The sequence below is a fragment of the Alligator sinensis genome, unplaced genomic scaffold, assembly GCF_000455745.1.
Source record: "Alligator sinensis unplaced genomic scaffold, ASM45574v1 scaffold1011_1, whole genome shotgun sequence".
Classification (NCBI taxonomy): Eukaryota; Metazoa; Chordata; order Crocodylia; family Alligatoridae; genus Alligator; species Alligator sinensis.
In genome coordinates this window covers 457,326-476,677 of record NW_005842785.1, presented here as the reverse complement: position 1 = coordinate 476,677, position 19,352 = coordinate 457,326, and the positions used below count along the sequence as shown (strand labels likewise).

Sequence of the window (19,352 nt, the reverse complement as noted above, 5' to 3'; positions counted from 1 at the left end):
AAAGTTCACATTAGTGTAGGAGCATGCCAGAGAAAGTTTGATTGAGGGGTGATAATTTTTAAACCTGTGGTGGAAGTCAATAAGTGAGTCCAGCTGTTCAATTTAGATGATAAAAATATCATCTATGTAACCCAGGTATAGTGCAGGCTTGATGGTGCAGTTTTCTAGAAATTCCTCCTCCAGGTGGCTTATGAAGATGTTGACATATTGAGGGGCTGTCTCCATAGCTGTGCCTGTGGTTTGGAGGAAGTGATGATCGTTGATAGTGAAGTTGAGGGTGACGATGAAGTGGAAGATTTGTGCAACATTGTGTTGCAAATCTGGGTATACTCTGTATTCTTGTAGGTATTTCACACAGGCAGCTGTGCCTTCATGGTATGAGATGTTAGCGTACAGGCTGGTGGCATCCATGGTGGCAAGTATGACCTTGTGGAGGTGGTTGATGTTCTGGATTCTATTGAAGTTTGTTGCGACTTGTAGAAAACTTGCTCTTTGAGTGACAAGTGGTTTCAGGATAGCTCATCAGTGATGGTACCACAACTGGGTATGATGAGTCTGCCAGAGTTACCTTGTTTGTGAGTATTTGGAAGCCTATAGAAAGTTCCTGGAGCAGAAGAATCAGGGATTAGTGAAAATAGTTTCCTGAAGCTGGTGTGGGAAGCATTTCATAATATTTTCCTGTTCCAGAGCTAATACTGTTTGTGAAGTACTTGTATACTGTTGTGATGAGCTCCACAGAAAATTGCTAGAGAGAAAAAATAATTCGGTCTTCATAGCAAGGTCTGAATTGTGTGCAGTAAATAAGACACAGTTACATACATTAGACACTGAGGAGAATTCAAAGTAATGAAGAGCTAGCTTCTTATGAACTAAGCACTAAATCCATCCTGTACACTGAATGAGCCAGAGATCCAGTGTGTGCATTGGAGGGATTGAAATTCACATTTGATATGTGAGTGCTTGACTTTGCAACCCTGTTACTTTATCCTGATTTTCTGTGTATAGTATTCATATAATGTGACCTGACTGAATTCTCTCTTCTTGCTGAGTGATGGAATATGTAAGGTATTTCAGGCATTCCTTGAAATTGCTATAGATCTTTAGGCTCTCATGTATCTCATACCTATAGCAACACAGTGATGCTCATTAACATACCTCTTCAACATTTACAATATTGATTATATATTTTACTATAACCACTACATTAAAAACAATTTATTTTCATTCTTACAGAAATGTTTAGCATTTAATCCAGCTAAGAGAATATCTGCCTATGTTGCCCTGTCTCACCCTTATTTCCACGATCTGGAGAAATATAAGGAGAATCTGGACACCCATATGTCATCCAGCCAAAACGCCAGTGAAGTTAATACATCGTAAGGCTGATCAGAGATGAACCTACAGATGAACAAAACGTGTAGTTGGCAAGGTCACTGTCCAGTATAAACCATAGTTGTTTTGCTGAAGATCATTATATGGATGATTTATGTCTCTGCTTCTCCAGGATGGTGATGTGTTTATCTGAGGAAACCCATGTAGTTTACTTCCATCAAAGCAATGCAAGAGCCAGGATCTCCACCTGCTGCCATTGCAGCTTTATGGTTTTTGGTTTGTGTTTTTTTTTTAACTACCTGCAAACTCCAGATGAAGAGAAGCTGCTGACCAGTTTTGCTGCCATTTTTTTCTTTTTAACATTGGATGCTGCCATTGTGGAGTAGAATAATCCAGTCACTGCCAAAACCTGATGCGATGTTTCCCTCTAGCTGCTGAAGCACGATTTGGAATTTTTTTTATTATTCTGTGATTGCTCTAAGTGATATGTAAAAGTATGGAATTAAAATATTGGATCTCTACAATCTGCAGTTAATGCATCTAGCTACTGTTGGTGATATACAAGGAGGCATCCCCTCAGCTGAAAGTCTGGACAGATGATTTTATTATTTCACTGTTTTCCATACAAATAGGATGCTAATAATAAGTTATATCTCAATGTTTAGGTGTTTTGCTATATAAACCAGCTATTACCTAGATGAGTTTGTGCGCATGGTGCAAAATCAAGGTTTTTTGAAGAAAAAAAATTTAGGGATCTACTCTCTCTAAACACTTTTTAGTTTGCAAATATATTGGATTTGCTCAATTTGAGCCAAAATCAGTGCAGTCTAGCTCTTTATTCCTCTCTCAGAACACGTATATGTTCCATGATCTAGTTCATAAATTTATGATACATAACTCAAAGATGTAACCAGAGTGGATGAAAGTCTATACAGGTTTTTCCTTTTTAACGTGAACTTATTACCAACCAAAAGAGGAGCTCACAGAAAATATTTGACTTTCGAGAAGGACAGTTACACATACATACTACGTTGGATGCTGCATACTGTGCTGCTTTAACTGGATCACATCACCACATCGTTCCTTGCATCATAGTACATGAATATTACTGTCACAGGACCCTTCGTATTTAATTCTTAGCAGATTTGCTCAATGCAGAAATGCATGAGCCTCCTTCCTGCGCTACCAACACAAATTCTTTCTCCCTGCTAGTGTTAATGTGCCATTATTGAAAGTCAACATAACTAAATAATTCACATGCCCTTTAGCACAGTTATTTTAGATATTACATTAAATGTTTATATTTCATATTTTTACCTGAACTAAAATATATTTTCATTATTTAAAAAAAAATTTTAATTTTTTTAGTACTGTGTGAAAAAGGAGTATTTGTAACCCATTCTGGCTTTTCCCTGACCGAACTTTAGTGCAGTTGCCTGGATAAAGCTTGAGGGAAAAACTGGCTTAAGTTAGATATACACACTATTGTAATATGAATAAGAATGATATTTGTGGCAGCTAGCAATGCTTACTTTTACAATGGTTCTTCTTAGGCTATCCTACCTTCCTTGTCTTTGTTTCATCTGATCCAGCTACTGAGCCGAGCATGTCTCCTCACACTCAGCATGCTTGCCAGCAGTAGGTCCCTAGTATCAAGCTAGGCAATATATTTTTCTACCTATAACACATGAACCTGTGGCTGTCTCTGTGGCAGATTTCTCACTCATGTAGTAGACTGGCTGTTGGGGCATATTTCACTGTTACCTCTATTTTGGATATCTGCATTATCTGACACAGGGGTCAGCAACTCCCCAGCACGTATGCATGAGGCCATTTTGCTTGGCATGCCACTGCCGGCCCGGGTTCTGGGCAGCTGCTGCCAGCCACAGAGCCCAGGCTGCTTGCAGCAGATCTGGAGCCCTGGCTCAGCTCTGTGGCCAGCAGTAGCTGCGCATGTACCTTGAAGCGCGTGGCGAGGAAGGGGCCTGGGGCAGCACAGCCACTGCTGGCATGTGTGCAGCTGCTGCTGGCAATGAGCTGAGCTGGGGCTTCAGACCCAGGTGCGGTTGCTTGCAGGGTTATGGCTGCCTGCTGCAAGCAGCCCAGGCTCCATGATGAGTGGCAGAGGTGCAAGTGTGATAGATGGCAACACTGCAAGCAGCTGCACTGGGGTCTGAAGCTCCAGCCGGGCTCATTGCTGGCAGTGGCTGCACATGTGCCTCTGGGAGCATGACAGGGAGGGGACTGGGTCTGCGCTTCCACAACAAGGATCAGGCCCCTCATGGCTACCCCGCCATCCACCCCTGGCATGCCAATATCTTCCAAGTCCAGGTTGTGGGGGGTTTTGGCACGCGGCCCAAAAACATTGCTGATTTCTCATCTACCTACCACATAAGCTGCTGCTAAACTAGAGAATGGTTTTAGCTACCTTTTGTGATGATGTTTCTATCCTGTTACACATTTAAGAGTAAGACTTAGGTTGAATTACTTCTGCTTTATATATGCCATATTTTAAAGGACCAATTGCACATACACTGTGCTGTCAGCTGTGCTTTCAGCATGCCGAAAATGATGCCTGTTCCAAAATATACAGGCATGGACAAGTAGGTTGCAAACCAGGCCTGACAAAAGCATGTGTAAGGCATCTCTGCAGGGTTCAGACACACTTACTACAGCATAAGGATTCTGCAAAGCAGGAGGCTAAAAGGCCAGAAGCAGTGAAGGCATGATTCAGCTGGTCTTGGCTTTGCCTACTTCTCTCCCTCATTTTACAGGTCCAAGGAGAAGAGAGGTACCACTCCCTGATGTTGCTTCTGAAGTGTGGAGGGTGTTCCACTTGGCTTCTGCAGAAAGGGCTGGCCCGCGTTGAAAATGTAACCAACCACAACTTTTATTAGTAGGTTGTTTTAAACACTCAATTATTTAAGCAACAAACAAAACAATAATCCAAGCTGTTCTTTCTTGCAAGTTACGAGGGGGTAGGGAGGGGAGCTTACAATTTAGTCACTTTTTAAACTTTCCACGTTTTATCTATTACCACATTATTATAGATACTTCATCAGAGCACTTCCTGGTATTATCCTTTGTCAGCTACCAGAGGACTCTTTCTTAGATATGGCAGTTCTGCAAGGGCTAACATTGGAGGGAGGGAATGGGATCAGGGAAACAATGGTAGGTTTAAAATTAGCCTAGAAACTCTAAGACACAGACATTCATCTAAGACACCACATTACGTATCACTTATTCCCAAACTTGTGCACGGAGAAAAAATGCAGTTCATCTTTCACTCTGATTTATTCTCATTCCCTCTTTCCCCTGGTGACTAGGTGTGTGTCTTGCATACTGCTGCTGCCATGTGTATAAGGAGGGATGGGAATGTTGGACCTGGATTTGCAAAAAGGAAGTGCCTGCCTAGACAGGTCCCTTAAAAAGCTATGATGAAAATAGGCCAGACATCCAATAAAGAGGGCCCAAGAGCGTAACCCTGCTTAGCCAGGCCTTTGGTCTGTATGTGTGCTGCAGAATGATGTTGACAGCACCCTACATTCACTGGACAACAGTACATCTCTTTTTTTAAACTGAATGACAAATGTGCAGCTACTTCCTGAGACACCCCTTCAGCCAAACGCTTTGCTCATTACAGTGAGATGACCAGGTATGGGGAGCAGCAGGAAGCTGGAATTCCTGCCTGCTGCCCAGCATGGTGTTCATCTTTTTTTGTGTGCAAAGCGCTCATCCTTCAGGCCCCTGCCTGGTTCTGCAGGTCAGAAATTGCTACGGTTAGCCTGGTGTAGCTTACTTGCTGTAGTTGCCTATGTGCTGTGAAAGTGTCTTCTTCCTCTGCCAAGTCACTGTTGGCCCTAAGTGGCCCCTGAAACAATTTTCAGAAGCTGAGTGAGTGTCTTTCAGGCTGCAGACCTGTCGCAATAACATACAAGTGGTTATTTGCATATGCCAGCAGTATAAACAGGAGGTCAAGGGATGCCAACCCCAAATCTTCCCTTCGTTTTCCTTCTTTCATCTTTCACATCTACCCTAGTGGTACTTCCCACAAAACCCCTGTGACCCAAGAATTCTGCCTCTATTTTTTGCTGCCACACAACACCCATCTTTCCTCATTGCCAGTTATTGTCTCTTGTGACCATCAGCCAAAAGGCACTGGTTAAAGAGAACCTCCCCAGGAATTTCCCAGTTTAACCTAGTCTACCCTATGGCTACAGCTAACTTCCACATAACGATCTTGCCTTATACGCAACAAGCAACAGTCTAAAGGTAAGCTATTTGCACCTTTCCTTGTTAGCTGCTTATCTTTCAGCACACTCAGCTGCCCACTTTGAAAAATTCAAGCATGCTTGCTAGTCTGTCTCTGCTCCAGAATATGAACAAATGGCAATGTGCATCTTTGCAAAGTTTAAAAAATGTGGCCTATGTGTGGGTCTTTAGAAAAAGACACTAGATAGTAGCACTGAGACTGTGCGCTGGACCCTATCCACAACCTGGTATTTAGACTGTATGTACACTTGAGCTTTCCATGTGAAGAAAATGCTGTACCATGCTGTACTTTTCATTGCTTCGCTGGTTATTTTTGAGAACCATGTCTTATTGTACCAGGGATAATTATCTCAGTTGCTAGATACTGCATCTATTTTAATATAGAAAAAAGGAGGAAATATGCCATATCAGTTTTTTGCAACAAACAGGGAACGCTTATCTGACTCACAGCTGAAAGCATATTAGATGATATGTATGTGAATCATAAACCACACAGTGTGGTTGCAAAGGCCACATAAATTATGTTCTGTGTATGAGCTGTATTTGTATAATGAGACAGGTGCATAATCTGAAAATTCTGCTTTTTTGGAACCACTTTGTTAATATCTTTCTGATGCAATAGTTTCTGAAATCAATTGATTTTTCCTAATGTAAGATGTGAATTATAACATACATACATACATACATATATATATATATACATACACACACACACACACACACACACATATATATATATGCTGTAAATATGAACCCTCCTCATATTATACTTTTCTTTGCAATTCAAATTTTTTACTTCCAGTTAAACGCTTTGTCTCAGTCCCACTGACAGAATAATTAGAATTATACCTAGGACATGATTTTGTAATCTTTAAACAGGCAAAACGTCTTCCTCAATGGACTTTTAAAGGTGTGATTCATACAGTAATTGTCCTGTACAGGACTATGTATTCTAGTCTACTTTTATTTTCACACATTTTGCTCTGGTGTAGCCAACCTATTCATAGATCAGACAGGAGTACTCAGAAGTATACTATTCCTCTGAGGTTCTGTACTAGCTTCCAACAGCACAGTATCCAGAAGCCTATCCCTGGTGGTAGGAAGTCTGTGGAAGGGAAGTGCAAGAGCATAAGGTCTGTGTTATTTCCCTTTTGTTAGGATACCTGTATCTAATCAGCATTGCTCACTGGCTAGAAGGGGACATGACTAGAGCAGCTCTTGTGTGTTACATTAGCTTCCCTTAAAATTAAAGCTGCTGGATAATTGTTATCTGCCCGCTGTTTGAGCTGCTTACACTTCCCTGTACACTGAGTGCAGTTCAGTCACTTTGTCATTTGAAGTGGCAGATCTTGGATTGATTACAATCTAAGGAAGCCAGCATTGTTATTGGACAGCTACCAAACTATCAAGAATGCTCTTCCAGAATGCCCATATCACTTCTTGATGTCAACAGGACTTCACTGTTGACCTTGTATATGTAGAAGTTTTCCTTCACATTAGTATATTACAAACAAAGTTCTAGTAATATGAAATCATGGGGGAGATTTGCAGAAGTATTTTTACATGCACAGCAAATTAAAATTTCTATGCTGAAACCACTAATTACTATAACTATTAACATGCTATCAATCCTGTCTCCATTTGGATGTTAAAATGTAAACATTTCGGATAGTGTAGCTTTTTTTGGGTAAGAGAAAATATGAGAAACAGTCTCAAAAACTGGATGTAACATGGAATGCCTACATTCTTGAATGTGCATCTTAAATAAAAATTTAATCATGCAAAAATATATCCACGTTAACAGTTTTAACAGTCTATTGGCATTCTTATATATCATTCATGTAATATCAGATATGAATTATATTTATGTGAATTTATTTTTTTATATTGTGCTATACTTTTGGAAAGCAATAGCTGTAAATAACTAGTTAGTAGTGTTAATTCAATTGCCCTTTATGGGCCTGATGATGGAATGTGCTGACTGTCCTCCATTCCTGTGATTCCTATTAAAAACTAAGATTTGTTCTCACAGATTTAAATGAGACTGAGTCAGGCCCTAAATGAGAAAAATACTCAAGGTGTGTATGTATTAACTGGCAAACACACCTCTGTTTTGTGCTTCAGCTTATCACTTGTTTGTGTTTAACATTGTGTGCTACTTGCAATGTGTGCAAAATATATAAGCGCTAAAAGAAAACAATTGCTATACTAATTAGGAAATTCTACTTTTGCCAAGAATATGCAGAGATATTATCAAAAATGGCGATTGAGCTTCTGCAAAGACCTGCTGAAGAAATTTGTCCTTTTATCCTTAAAATTAATGCTTAGATGCCTAGATTTTGGAACTGGTCTAATATTTCCATTGAAGTAATTTCTCCTTTAGAAAAACATGATTCTTTTTCATTCCAGCAGCAACAGTCACCTAGCCAGAGCTGATTGAAATAGTAATGCACCCTCAGAAATAGCCCTATGCACACTTTCTGCTTTTCTTATACTCAGTGGGTGCATCTACTTGTGAAATTAATGTGACACAATAAACACAAATGGTTTGTGGCAGAGTTTATTGCTCCTAGGCAGAGCATTTGCACGTGTACCTGGGACTAAAGCACACTTAGCCAGTGACACAGAACCTGGCTGGGAGAAGGCCCAAGGGGTCAGCCTACCAACCTGGAGCTACTCCCCCTGATTCAGTATGCTGCGGTGGGGCTTGATGAGGCATGAAGGCTCAACAGTGTGGGGCTAGCCAGGAGGCAGCCCCCACACTGTAGTACCCTTGTGCCCCAGTCAGCCTGTCACCATCTACACATGCATTGTGGTGGAGTAAACTGTGCCATAGAATAGTACGTGTCGGGCAGTACTATCCTACTGGAGAGTTAATTGTTTACTCTGGCCGAATAGCACACCTGGTGGAAATGATGATACTTTACTCTGAAGCAAATTAGGCAACTCCGCAGTAAGCCTCTCATATAGATGCACCCAGTGGTAGGTAAAGGTGCTCAGCTCTTTGTTTTGCTGACTTAAAGGGCAGAGCCTGCTGTGACTGGAGTCAAGGGAAAAGCTACTACTGACTTCATCAAGGGCAGGGTTACTTGCATAACCATTTCCGTACTATACACATGAGAGCAAGTAATCTCTGTGGGTCTTTCAGTGATGTGTTTGTAATAACATATATTAGTAATTTTTCAGTGGATTAGATTAGATTGTTTATTTATAAATAGCTAATAGTGTTCCCAGAAATCTTTAAAGGAACATGACACAAAACTGATATAAAACAAAAACTCTCTCTTATCTATCTTATTTCTTCTATATCAGTTTTTCCCCCTTCAGATATAATGTTTTGCTTATGTTAGAAAATACATGAAGGGCTTGGATTCCATCTCCCAGGGATAGTTAATTCAACTGGATGCCAAAAGGCAGCAGAAAGAGTATAACTTGATATTGAATGATTATGGTAGAGTAGATTTTTGTTTATGAGAGAGGTTAGGAAAAAGATGTTGCCTGGTTTTAGCGCAGATGAAAAGGAGAGCATTTATAATGGGAAAAATGCAAATACAAGCGTACGAATTAAGTATGTATGAAAATGGATGTGTTTTTACAGAACCTGCAAAGTTCAAATGTTTACAGAAGTTTATGGAAGAAATGAATTGAGATAAGTTAATTCTAGCTAGCAATTTAACATTGGTTTGCAGTAAAACAATCTATACTGTTTCACAGAAATGAGGGGAAATAAGTTGAAGTTACACTTGTGATTCACTGACTTCGCTGTGTGTGTTGAAATAATGCAAAATATGCCATACATTATAAAAGGGAGTTGTTTCATGTGCAGAAAAATACTGAAAAAGTATCTATTCCTGTTAAAGTTTAAGTTTGGTCCTGCCAGATAGTAAATAGGCCAATCCAAGATAGCATTTAAGAATAAGCACTGAAACAGTAGTGTTATTTTAATGCAGTTGCTCATATGCGTGAATATTTTGCTTGATTGGCCCAGACTACTTACTGTCTTGCAGGATTGAGCATCGTGCTCAGCCCTTCTACTTGGTTTTATCCACAGCAGGGCACTCACTGTGCAAGGGGAAGGAGGAGGAATCCTTAGAAGCTCTACCACAGGTGTGGAGCCTTCATGGTTTTGTTGTGGAGCCTTCAGGTGTTAGACACCTGTAGTGGTTCTGTTGTGTTTATACCTTGCATCTGGAAGAGTGTACAGGACTAAATCTTGGAACTTGCACTAAGGATAAGCAAATAGGCTTGGCAAAAAATTAGTTTCCACAGTTGCAAGGAATGGAAACTTCCTCCATATCTGCACATCAGGCTCTAGGTGATACAGTCACAGAGGTCCCAGCCAGTTGCACCACCCTTGCTTTACCTTCACGTTGTCCCACTGTGGTATTGTGAAAGGAATCTTTAGTGAACTGAACCCATCAAAAGGCTCCCAACATTTTGCCTCCCTTTATTCAGAAGAACTTCCTTGGTTCTGCTGCCAGTCAGGATATCTGTGACATGGAGGTTGTGGTGGTTGTATTTGTCCTTAAATATATTAATATTTCAATTAAATTCTGCAGGATGAAATACTAAAAACATGCATTTAAATTTGTTTCATATACTGCTAGGACTTTGAAAAGAAACATTTCCCCAGTTTTCAAGAACATCATTGATTTGTTCCATTGTTTTTCCTAGACCCTCACTAGGGTTGTTTTTCCTAGACCCTCACTAGGAATTGGGAGCGTTAGTATATGAATGGTTTTATCAAATGTCCTTTATCACCCCAACTCCTTTGCAGCCACTTGAGCACTTATTTCCCCTTCCAGTGACTGTCAGGGAAATCTCTGAAATATACCAGCATTCTTGTATGATTGATCATCTCTAGTGTGAAACCTATAGACCTTAGTCAAAGCTTCTATTGAGAGATCTAAAATGCCTCCCACACAAGCTGCCTTTTGCACTCTTTGTTCTGCTCAGCTGTACTTGAGCAGGTAGCATGTGCCCCACACTGTCCAAATGAGAAAGACCTTACTCCTTGCTTGTGTATCTATGCTCATTTTCTTCTGGCTAGCAATCTGCATCCAGCTTCAAACTATATTCACTATATTTTCCTACTCTTGGCTGCTGGCAATCAGCTGCAGTGCTACTCACTGCTGTACCAGCCCCTGCTCCAACTGTGTGGCAAAAATCCTAAAAATAATCTTAATCCTTCTTGCCTCAAACTCTTGTAATACATCTCCACCTTTGTTTGTCCTGACCTCTACTTTCCAGTCAGATCTGATACGACAGGCTATGTCCAATGGGCACCTCAAAACAGGTCAGTTTAATTCCCTGACACTTTACTTTGGGTCATGCTCCCCATTGTACTACCTGTGCCCTACTGAACCATTGTTACTGCCACATCTTTTGCTGCTGCCTGTGTTTATCTGGGAAATTGAGAGAGTGGGAAATGACAGGTCTTAATATGTGGAGATGAATGAAAGAAGAAACTTTTAATATCTTTGACATCTCCACTATAATTCATAGCAGTGGTCAGAAGCTACAGGGCCCTGGAGACCAATCTCCTTTCCTACATACAGGTGACCCCTCTTCAAAGCAATGATGGGAGTGTGGTGCAGCAATCTGCATTAAGACTGTGCTTTTAAAAAGGACTGAGTCTGGTCATGTTGGAGAAGGGTTTAGAAAAGGGTTGTTAACCACACAATTTTTACAAGCACTACAGTTGCTGCTTTGTCAGTAAATAACAATTACTTAAAAATAAAGAAGATCCAAAGCTGTCATTCTTTTTCTATTAGCATATAGGAAATGCTTTCTGCAAGAGAGGATCACTTTGGCACTTCAGGCAAGCTGAGGTACCTACCCACTTTTTTTCTCTCCAGTCTGTAATTTCTTTCTGAAGTTCTTTTTAGATGCTCAGATTCAAATATTGTGTTCTGATTGGTTTAAATTCTGTGTTTCTGCCACTGGATATCTTTTTGGCTTTGCATTTCATGTAATACATAGCTATATTACTTCGAACAGCTTTAAAAGTATACTGTCTTGGAATATTATTATTAATGAAAAATCATACATTCAAAATTATGTCTTGTAAGGCAGTATATAATGTGGGAGTGTTCCTTATAGCTCCTGAAAGCACCACAATATATTTTAATCTGCATGCCTATCTACATTTTACATAATAGTGCATATTTGTGTTTCCTCATTAGCTTAATTTTGTTTAATCAGAGGGCCAAATAATGGAAACACATGCATACGAGTAACTTAATTCACCTGAACAGTCCCATTGGACTAAAAGAAGCAACTTGGGTGAATAAGACTCATAGACTGTGTTCACAGATAAAGGTCTTTGTAACTGGTTGTAATAGTGAGGACACCTGGTTAGTAACAGCACCCAAACACCAGTTAGTGGAGTCACTGTTTATTGAAAACAAGGACACATTTATATCCACATTATTCAACATTAATATAAATTATTGTCATTGTATTTCATGTATGGTATTTGTTATGGAAACACATTAGTTCTGTGAAAAGCATAGGGTTATTTTTTTTATTTGCATATGGCATTCATTTTAGTTGTCAAGGTGAAACTCATTTCATAGGCAAACAGAGAATAAGGAAACGAATTCCTAAATCAGCCGTGTATTGTATATGTGAATTTTGCAACTAGAGACAAAGTTTGTTCAGATGTAGTATTCTATTTAGGCTATTTTTGTTTGTTTCACTATGTAAAGGAATGAGCAAATTAATTCCAAAGTGTTATTGTAGAGCTAAATTTACACATAGTGTAATGTATTGCAGGGGATCAGGGCGCGCTGTCTGAAAAATTAAAATTAGAAAACATTGCATAGGCTGCCTTTTTGACTTTACTTTGTTTGCAGTAGTTCTGATAGATACCAGTCAGTGACAGATGCTTAAACCAGTGCCTGAGTTTGCCTGGCTTCTTGCCATTAAAATAAGTTTTAGAAATGATACAATCGCTTTTGTGGTTTTGTACATGTTTCTGGAAAAAGGCAAAGCTACATAATGTTGTTGAACTAAATAAGAAAAACAGCAGGTGTAGTAACCATTACTGTACATATACAGTTACATAACATTCAGTTTCAGTTTCAAAATACTTTAAATCAATCAGCCTAATTCACTCCTGGTATAACTCCACTAACAGTATTTAAATTGCATCAAGAATTATTTTTACTCAATAAGCCTACAAATTTAAAGGTCAGGCATTTCAGGCTTATATACAGATAATATGTTTAGTCAGTAAGCAAAGAAAGTTGCTATGTATGGTAGTGTGACCAGATATTAACTCTAATAATTTGCTACTTTTTTCAGATTTTCTATTTGTTACTTTTTGAAACAAATGTTAAAGCTTCTTGGTGAACTAATGATATGTGGAGAAAAGCACAATACTGGTACAAAAGGTACCAGAATTAAAGATTTAGTTCTTGATGGTCCAAACATTTAAACTAGCGATTAATCTTAACATGCAAGAAGTCCCACTGAACATAGAGTAACTGGGGTGACTTGTATGTGTAAATCTTAGCATGTGTGTTAAGTATTTTTATAGGGTATCAGTTCCAAAATCTGCAAGATGTGTGACATTTTTCAAAAAGCTTTATAAAAAATGTTGTTTTCAGTGTTATGATATGGATTATTATGAACAGTGGGACAGATTCTGAACTCAGCTGCACTGATAAAAATCTGGAGTAATTTTTTGCTTAAGTAGTATTCCTCCATGTTAACATCAATTTAACAGATCAGAATCTGTCCCAGTAAGGTCTCAAAAAATAACATGGAAAACATTAAAAGTTAAGGATACATCTAAAGCTGGACACTTGAACAACTAGTTTCTGTGATTAAAATATAACTTAATCTGGAGATGTCTAGGGTTGGTCATTTAAGGTAAACATCAAAAGCACTTCCAATTATTTTATACTCACCTTGGATCAGATGCTCAGCTGGTGCAAATCAGTACAGTCCTACTGACTTTATATGACTATGTCACTTCACCCCAGCTCAGGATCTGGTCCTTTGTATCTACCATATTATCTAAGCATTCAGTTTGACTATTTTACAAGGTGAAAAGTTACCTAAGGTGCAAACTCTACTCCCTAGACTATCATTTATATCTATTCACAGGACATGATTTAACTGTATCATTTCATACTTGAAATTCATTCTGCTATTTTAATATCAGGGTACAAACATGAAAAGGTGCGTGTGTTACTGTTTCTTTTAAAGGTGCATAATTACTTTTATTCAGTGTGCTTAATAATTGTTGTTCAATGCTCCCTAGGTTTCTTATTCCAGCAGAAAATCGTGTACGTGTACAACAGTCTGCATCAGCTACAAATGTACAAAACATGAACTAATGATTTATCTGTCACTTAAATGTATTGATTTTCTTTTAATTACAGCAAGGGGCTACAAAAAGGAAACTGGTATATTAAATGTAGTATGCCCTCATTATGCATGAGATGTTTTAGCTACCTGTTAAGCCACTAATAGCCAAAAACACAGTGGAAAATGTGCTTCTGCTGTGCCTAATGGCTGGAAAGTGGTGCAGCCACCCAGAGTTTAACAGCTCTTTTACCCAAAGCTTCTTGATATAATTAAGACTGATCCATGCCCAAAATGTCACCCTATGTGGCTTTCTGCTTTAAGAAGGCCCTAACACGGGGCTACTTTACACTGACTTCATTGAAGTTCATTACAAAATATTCCCTTTCAAACATGCACCTTACTACATAAAATATTCTTTAGCTTTTACAAATACAGACTTATTAAAATGGAGGACTGCAAAAAATAACCATGTGTTAATGGGTGTATTAGAGGCAAAACTAAATTAAAAAATGCTGAGGGTTATAGATATTATGTTATATCGGAATTACAGTCCTTTGGAACTGAACGTTTTGCTGCTGGCAGTGCTACAAAAGCAAAGTTGTGTATTTATTGTCAGAGGTTGAGGGCTCAGTATGAAAAAAATCAATATAATAAAAATGTCACAGTGTCAAGTTCTTTTCAGTTGTACACAAATTATTACAAAGTAAAAAGGCAAAAAAAAGTTTGTATATTTAAAATTGCTTTCTCAGAGTTTACTTCACTTTCCTAGCTATATTTTTGTTTTATCTAAAAATGTAAAATGAATACAAATGCAGTAAGTACTGTATATTAAATACTGAAATTTGGCAATATTGGTTTATAGTTTTTATTATGTTGCAAGATGTTGTTCTAAACCAATATAGAGTACAATGTGAATTTTTTGAAAACGTGAGCACGTGTATAAATAGCCATATAAATTAATCTTGTCTAAACTTCAGACCCCATCAGTCGTTCTCCCTCACTCAACTTGCTTTATTCCCTTTCTAGAGAATAATTCCATTATTTGTAGGGGTTCACTGATAAGAGATTTTTGGGGCCAATACCAATAGCTGATTTTTAAGGAGGCATATCCACCGATGCCAATCTGATTTCTGATACAGCTGCGTCCAGCTGGTAAGTCTTTTGTGGTGGAAGGGAAAGGGCGGGGAGCAGATCACAGCCCGGGGTGGTGAGAGGGGGAATGGGGCTAGGGCAAGTGCTGCCCAGCCAGGGCAGGCGTGGGACAGAGCCATGGCTCATCCTGGGGGTGTGGGGAGGGGCTCTTGCTGCTGCGTACTGCTCATCCAGGAGCTGCTCATCCAGCGGCTCCTGCCACTGCTCCCTCTGGTAATCCAGGAGGGCATGGGGGGTGCCCCTGGATCTGCACAGGGCGGGGTCAGGGCTGCATTCAGGGCAGGAGGCAGCAGCACTGGGAGCAGGGGCTATGGCAAATTTTGGGGTGGCTGCAGCCCCCCCATAGCCCCGCTCCCAGTGCTGCTGCCTGACCCAAGCACAGCCCACCCCGCCTTGCACAGACCTGGGGACGCATGTTCCCTCCCCACCCCAGCCATGCCCTCCCGGACGAGCAGTGGGAGCTGCCAGATAAATCACCAGATGAGCAGCTCCCTCCTGGATAAGCAGCACACAGCAGTGGGGGCTGCCCCATCCCCTGGACAAGCCACAGCTCCATCCCGTGCCTGCCCCACCCAGGCTGGGCAGCGCTTACCCCAGCCCACTCTTTACCTCACCGCGGGGGGCCTTAATCTGCCTCCCCACATCCCTTCACTTCCACCACAACAGATTTACCAGCTGGACACTATTTTCAAGCTGCAGGGCTGTGCTCCACGCCACCTACATGACACTCTGCGGCTGCACATGCACGGGCCACTTAGCCAAATTATCTATCATATCAGGTCAATTTCTGATACAGACAATTTTCTTTATATCTGTGCTGATCCAATATCGGACCAGTGTATCGATGCACCTCTAATAATTTGGCTACTATGGCTTTCGATCTCTTTTCCCAATATCTCATGATTTGAGCCTGCAATCCAGATTAACAAAATTAATTATGATACTCCCAAAGATTTCACATCTCTTACGTAAACAGTTCCAGTGATGCCAAGGGAACCTTTCACCAAGGTAAGGAATATAAGCAAGGGATTTAGGATCAAGCATTTAAATCATATAGAACGTGAATCCAACTTGTATACCTTTCTTATTAACTTGCTTCTATGCACTTTTATATTCTGTTAAATACACTGAGTTGTTCCAAACCATGTTTGGCAGGAATTAGTATTATATTATATTGGAGGGGGGTTTCCTCCAATGAGTATAAATAATACTTTACATTCTTACAGGTATATTCTATGGTGGGGGAAGGGAATTATCCCTGCCACAAGTTCAAGTAATAGTGGTTGGGCAAAAGAGAATAGAACTCAAGCTATCTTTCTTAATTTTAGTGCATCTCTTAATCCAGGTTATGGTCGACAATAACTGCCAATTATTCTGTAGAGATTCCCAGGCTTTTGCTCTATGGATCTTTAGAGACAGCGGTCCCTACACTCAGCATCTTTCTGGCCCCTTTTGAGCACTTGTGTACCCATTCTAGTTGCTTCTCTCGCAGAGGGACCAATGGTGACCCTAAGTGAAATGAACCTACACCTTTTAAATATACCTGACACAATTGTTAAAGACTGAAAATAACACATGCAATTAGGTGACCTGATTAAAAATGCAGTGACAATAGTAAAACTTTAAAACTGAATTGGAAAGTAAAGTGTCTTGCCTTTGAAAATCAATAAACTGTAAAGAAGAATGCCACTTGGTCAAAGGAACATTTGATCAGTCACATAAATAACCTCACAAAATATTTCGCACTCAACTACTTTAGTAGTACTTTCGTTACCTCATTCCAGTGGCAAAGTATACTATTCTGGGAGCGTCTACACATGAAATTCTCTTAAAGCAATAAGCTCCGGTGTTTATCATGCCAGAGTTCATTGCTTGCCAGGTGCCACGTTTAAAGATGCACCCAGGACCACAGCATGTTGAGCCAGGTTAGAGTGGCCCCAGCTGGCAGGGGACCCAGGGGGGGGTGGGGGCAGCCTGCCAGAATGGGGCTGCTCCACTCTGGCTCTGTGCTGTGGAGGGGCTGGCTGGCTGGCTGGCTGGCTGGGCTGCGAGGGTGCTACAGTGCAAGGCTAGCCAGCAGGCAGCCCTCCACACTGAAGCATCTTTGTACGGTGATCTCCGGTGTCTGCATGTGCTTTCCTACAGAGTTAATTAGCTTACTCCTGCCTAATAGCGCTGCACATATAGACATGAGATGTTTACTGCAGAGCTAATTAGTCAATGCCACAGTAAACATCTTGTGTAGAAGTGCCCTCTGTGTAACAAAATGTGCTGTTACTTCCAGTGCAGATGATGAATTTGAATCATGAGTGGAAGAGAAAATGCATGAAAATTAACTTCTCCATTTCCTTTTCATGTCTTTTTTTTTTTTTAAATAAGATTCAGTAATTTTTACTCTTGGGCTGACCTGGAACAGAACAGGGATGCTGAGCTTCGGGAATCATAGAGAAGTAGGGCTGGAAGGGACCTCCAAAGGTCATCTAGTACAACCCCCTGCCTGAGACAGGATCATCCCTATCCAAACCATTCTATATAAATCCATAATCTACATGATAAAGAAACTGCCGTCAACTCTTGAGACAACACCACAAAACTCTGCCACAGGGAAAGTGGGGGACCATGGTAGCCAATGTCCTGCTGCTGTAAAAGGTTGTTAAAATATGCTGGAGAGATCTGGAGTGGTACTGCTCCCCTCCTACCAGATTTCTTGACCCATGGGGTGCCCTGTGGGACAGACAGTGTCACTCTGCATGCTAGGCCAGGCAGGCAGGCAGGGTAGTGCAGGGACCAGTCCCAGTGTGCCAAGGCACCACAGAGGCCCCCAAGGCCTGATCCCAGCATGCAGAGCCCAATCCCAGCACATTGGGGGGGGTGACCAGGGTTGGCCCGTCCTATCCTACAGAACCTGCCTACCAAGGGGCTGTGCCCCACTCACCCCCCCACCGCTTCCGCCATGTTTAAAGGGCTCAGTGCAGGCAGGGAGCCCCTTCCCGGCCAAGCAGGGCAAGAGTTTCCGGCTCCGCTCCTGCCCTGGCCCCGGCCCAGGGGAGGGAATCCATGGCATCCGCAGCATGTCTGCCTTCACCCTGTCCTCCCTGAAGCCCAGACTTACTTTATTTCAGTGAATTTAGGCCACATTTTGATTTTTCAATGGATCAGTGGGACCCAAAACTATATCTTGCAGGGGGCCCCAAAAATTGTGGATCTGATCTGGGTGCACGGGGGCCAATTGAGGCCATGTGAGCTAGGTGGAGGGAGCATGTGGCCTGATCCAGACTCATGGAGGCCAAAAGCTGGAGCACAGCTGGAACACAGTAATGCTGAAACGTCTATAAAAGTCTGAGGACAGGAGCAGGTTTACTGTCACCAGCACCGTCCCTTTACAGCATGACCTGCTAAGACAGGGGTAGGCAACACCTGGCCCACGGGCCCAATCCAACCCACCAAAAGATTTTATCCAGCAGGTGGCAGGTCCCTCAGCCCTGCCCAACCCATGGGGGTTGGGGGCAACCTAGGCTGTAGCACTTGCAGCCAGTCCCCTTGCCCCCAGGCACGCAACTGGCCTGGGGCAGCACAGTGGCCAGACTCCACTTCCTGGCAGCCCCAGCTCCTTCTAGCTGCCACTGCTAGTGTTGCCATTGCTACCAGACCCTGCCCCACTGTACAGGCAGCCCAGCCTGTCCACCCAGCACCCACTGCTAGGGGATGCTGGACAGAGCATGTGGGTGAGACCAGCCCAGGGCCCCTGCAGATGCAGCGTGCTTGGCTGGGCGCGTGGGATGGGCTGTGGGTGGGCAGAGAGCGGTGACCAGGAGCAAGACAGGTGGGCAAAACCAGGGTCACAGGGCGGTGCCAGCACGGGACTGCGCAGGGAATGGATCACAGCTGTGCCTCGCACCTCAGCCCCAGGCTGTCACCAGCCCGTGATCCCGGAGGCAGCCAACCCACCCTGCTCCCCAGCACCGCGACATCCAAAAGATTGTCCAAAATGACAGGCCCGATCCCCTACACCCTGTCCATCCGGCCCAGTCTCCATGGAGCCCCTGCCCCCACTGTGCCAGGTGCCCCCAGACCACTTGTGGATTTTGGTGAGCTGTTGCGGGGCAGGGGGGGCCTGACCCGCCAGCAGCAGCTCACCCACCCCCCGCCCCGTGTCCTCCATCCCAAGTCAAAGAGCACTGACTGCGCCTTCCATGTCTGTCCATCGGGGAGAGACCAAAGGTCAGGCCTGCTCTGTCTGAGGGGATGGGCCCCAGGCCACAGCCAGTTGGCTCCTC

The 19,352-nt window shown here is 42.0% G+C and overlaps 1 protein-coding gene across 7 annotated transcripts in view; it reads left to right on the top strand.

The window, feature by feature from the left end:
• Positions 1-14,766, top strand: part of CDK6 (cyclin dependent kinase 6) — a 207,790-nt gene extending 193,024 nt beyond the window's left edge. For 2 of the 7 annotated variants that reach the window (XM_025191084.1, XM_025191082.1), the window contains exon 8: positions 13,877-14,766. In XM_025191084.1, coding sequence (XP_025046869.1) covers positions 13,877-14,056 — 180 coding nt within the window. In that variant the 3' untranslated portion in view covers positions 14,057-14,766. Of the gene's footprint in view, positions 1-1,233 lie in introns of all 7 variants that reach the window. The other 5 variants (XR_003091658.1, XR_003091657.1, XM_025191085.1 and 2 more) reach the window with 5 other exon arrangements.
• The last annotated feature ends 4,586 nt before the right edge of the window (positions 14,767-19,352 follow it).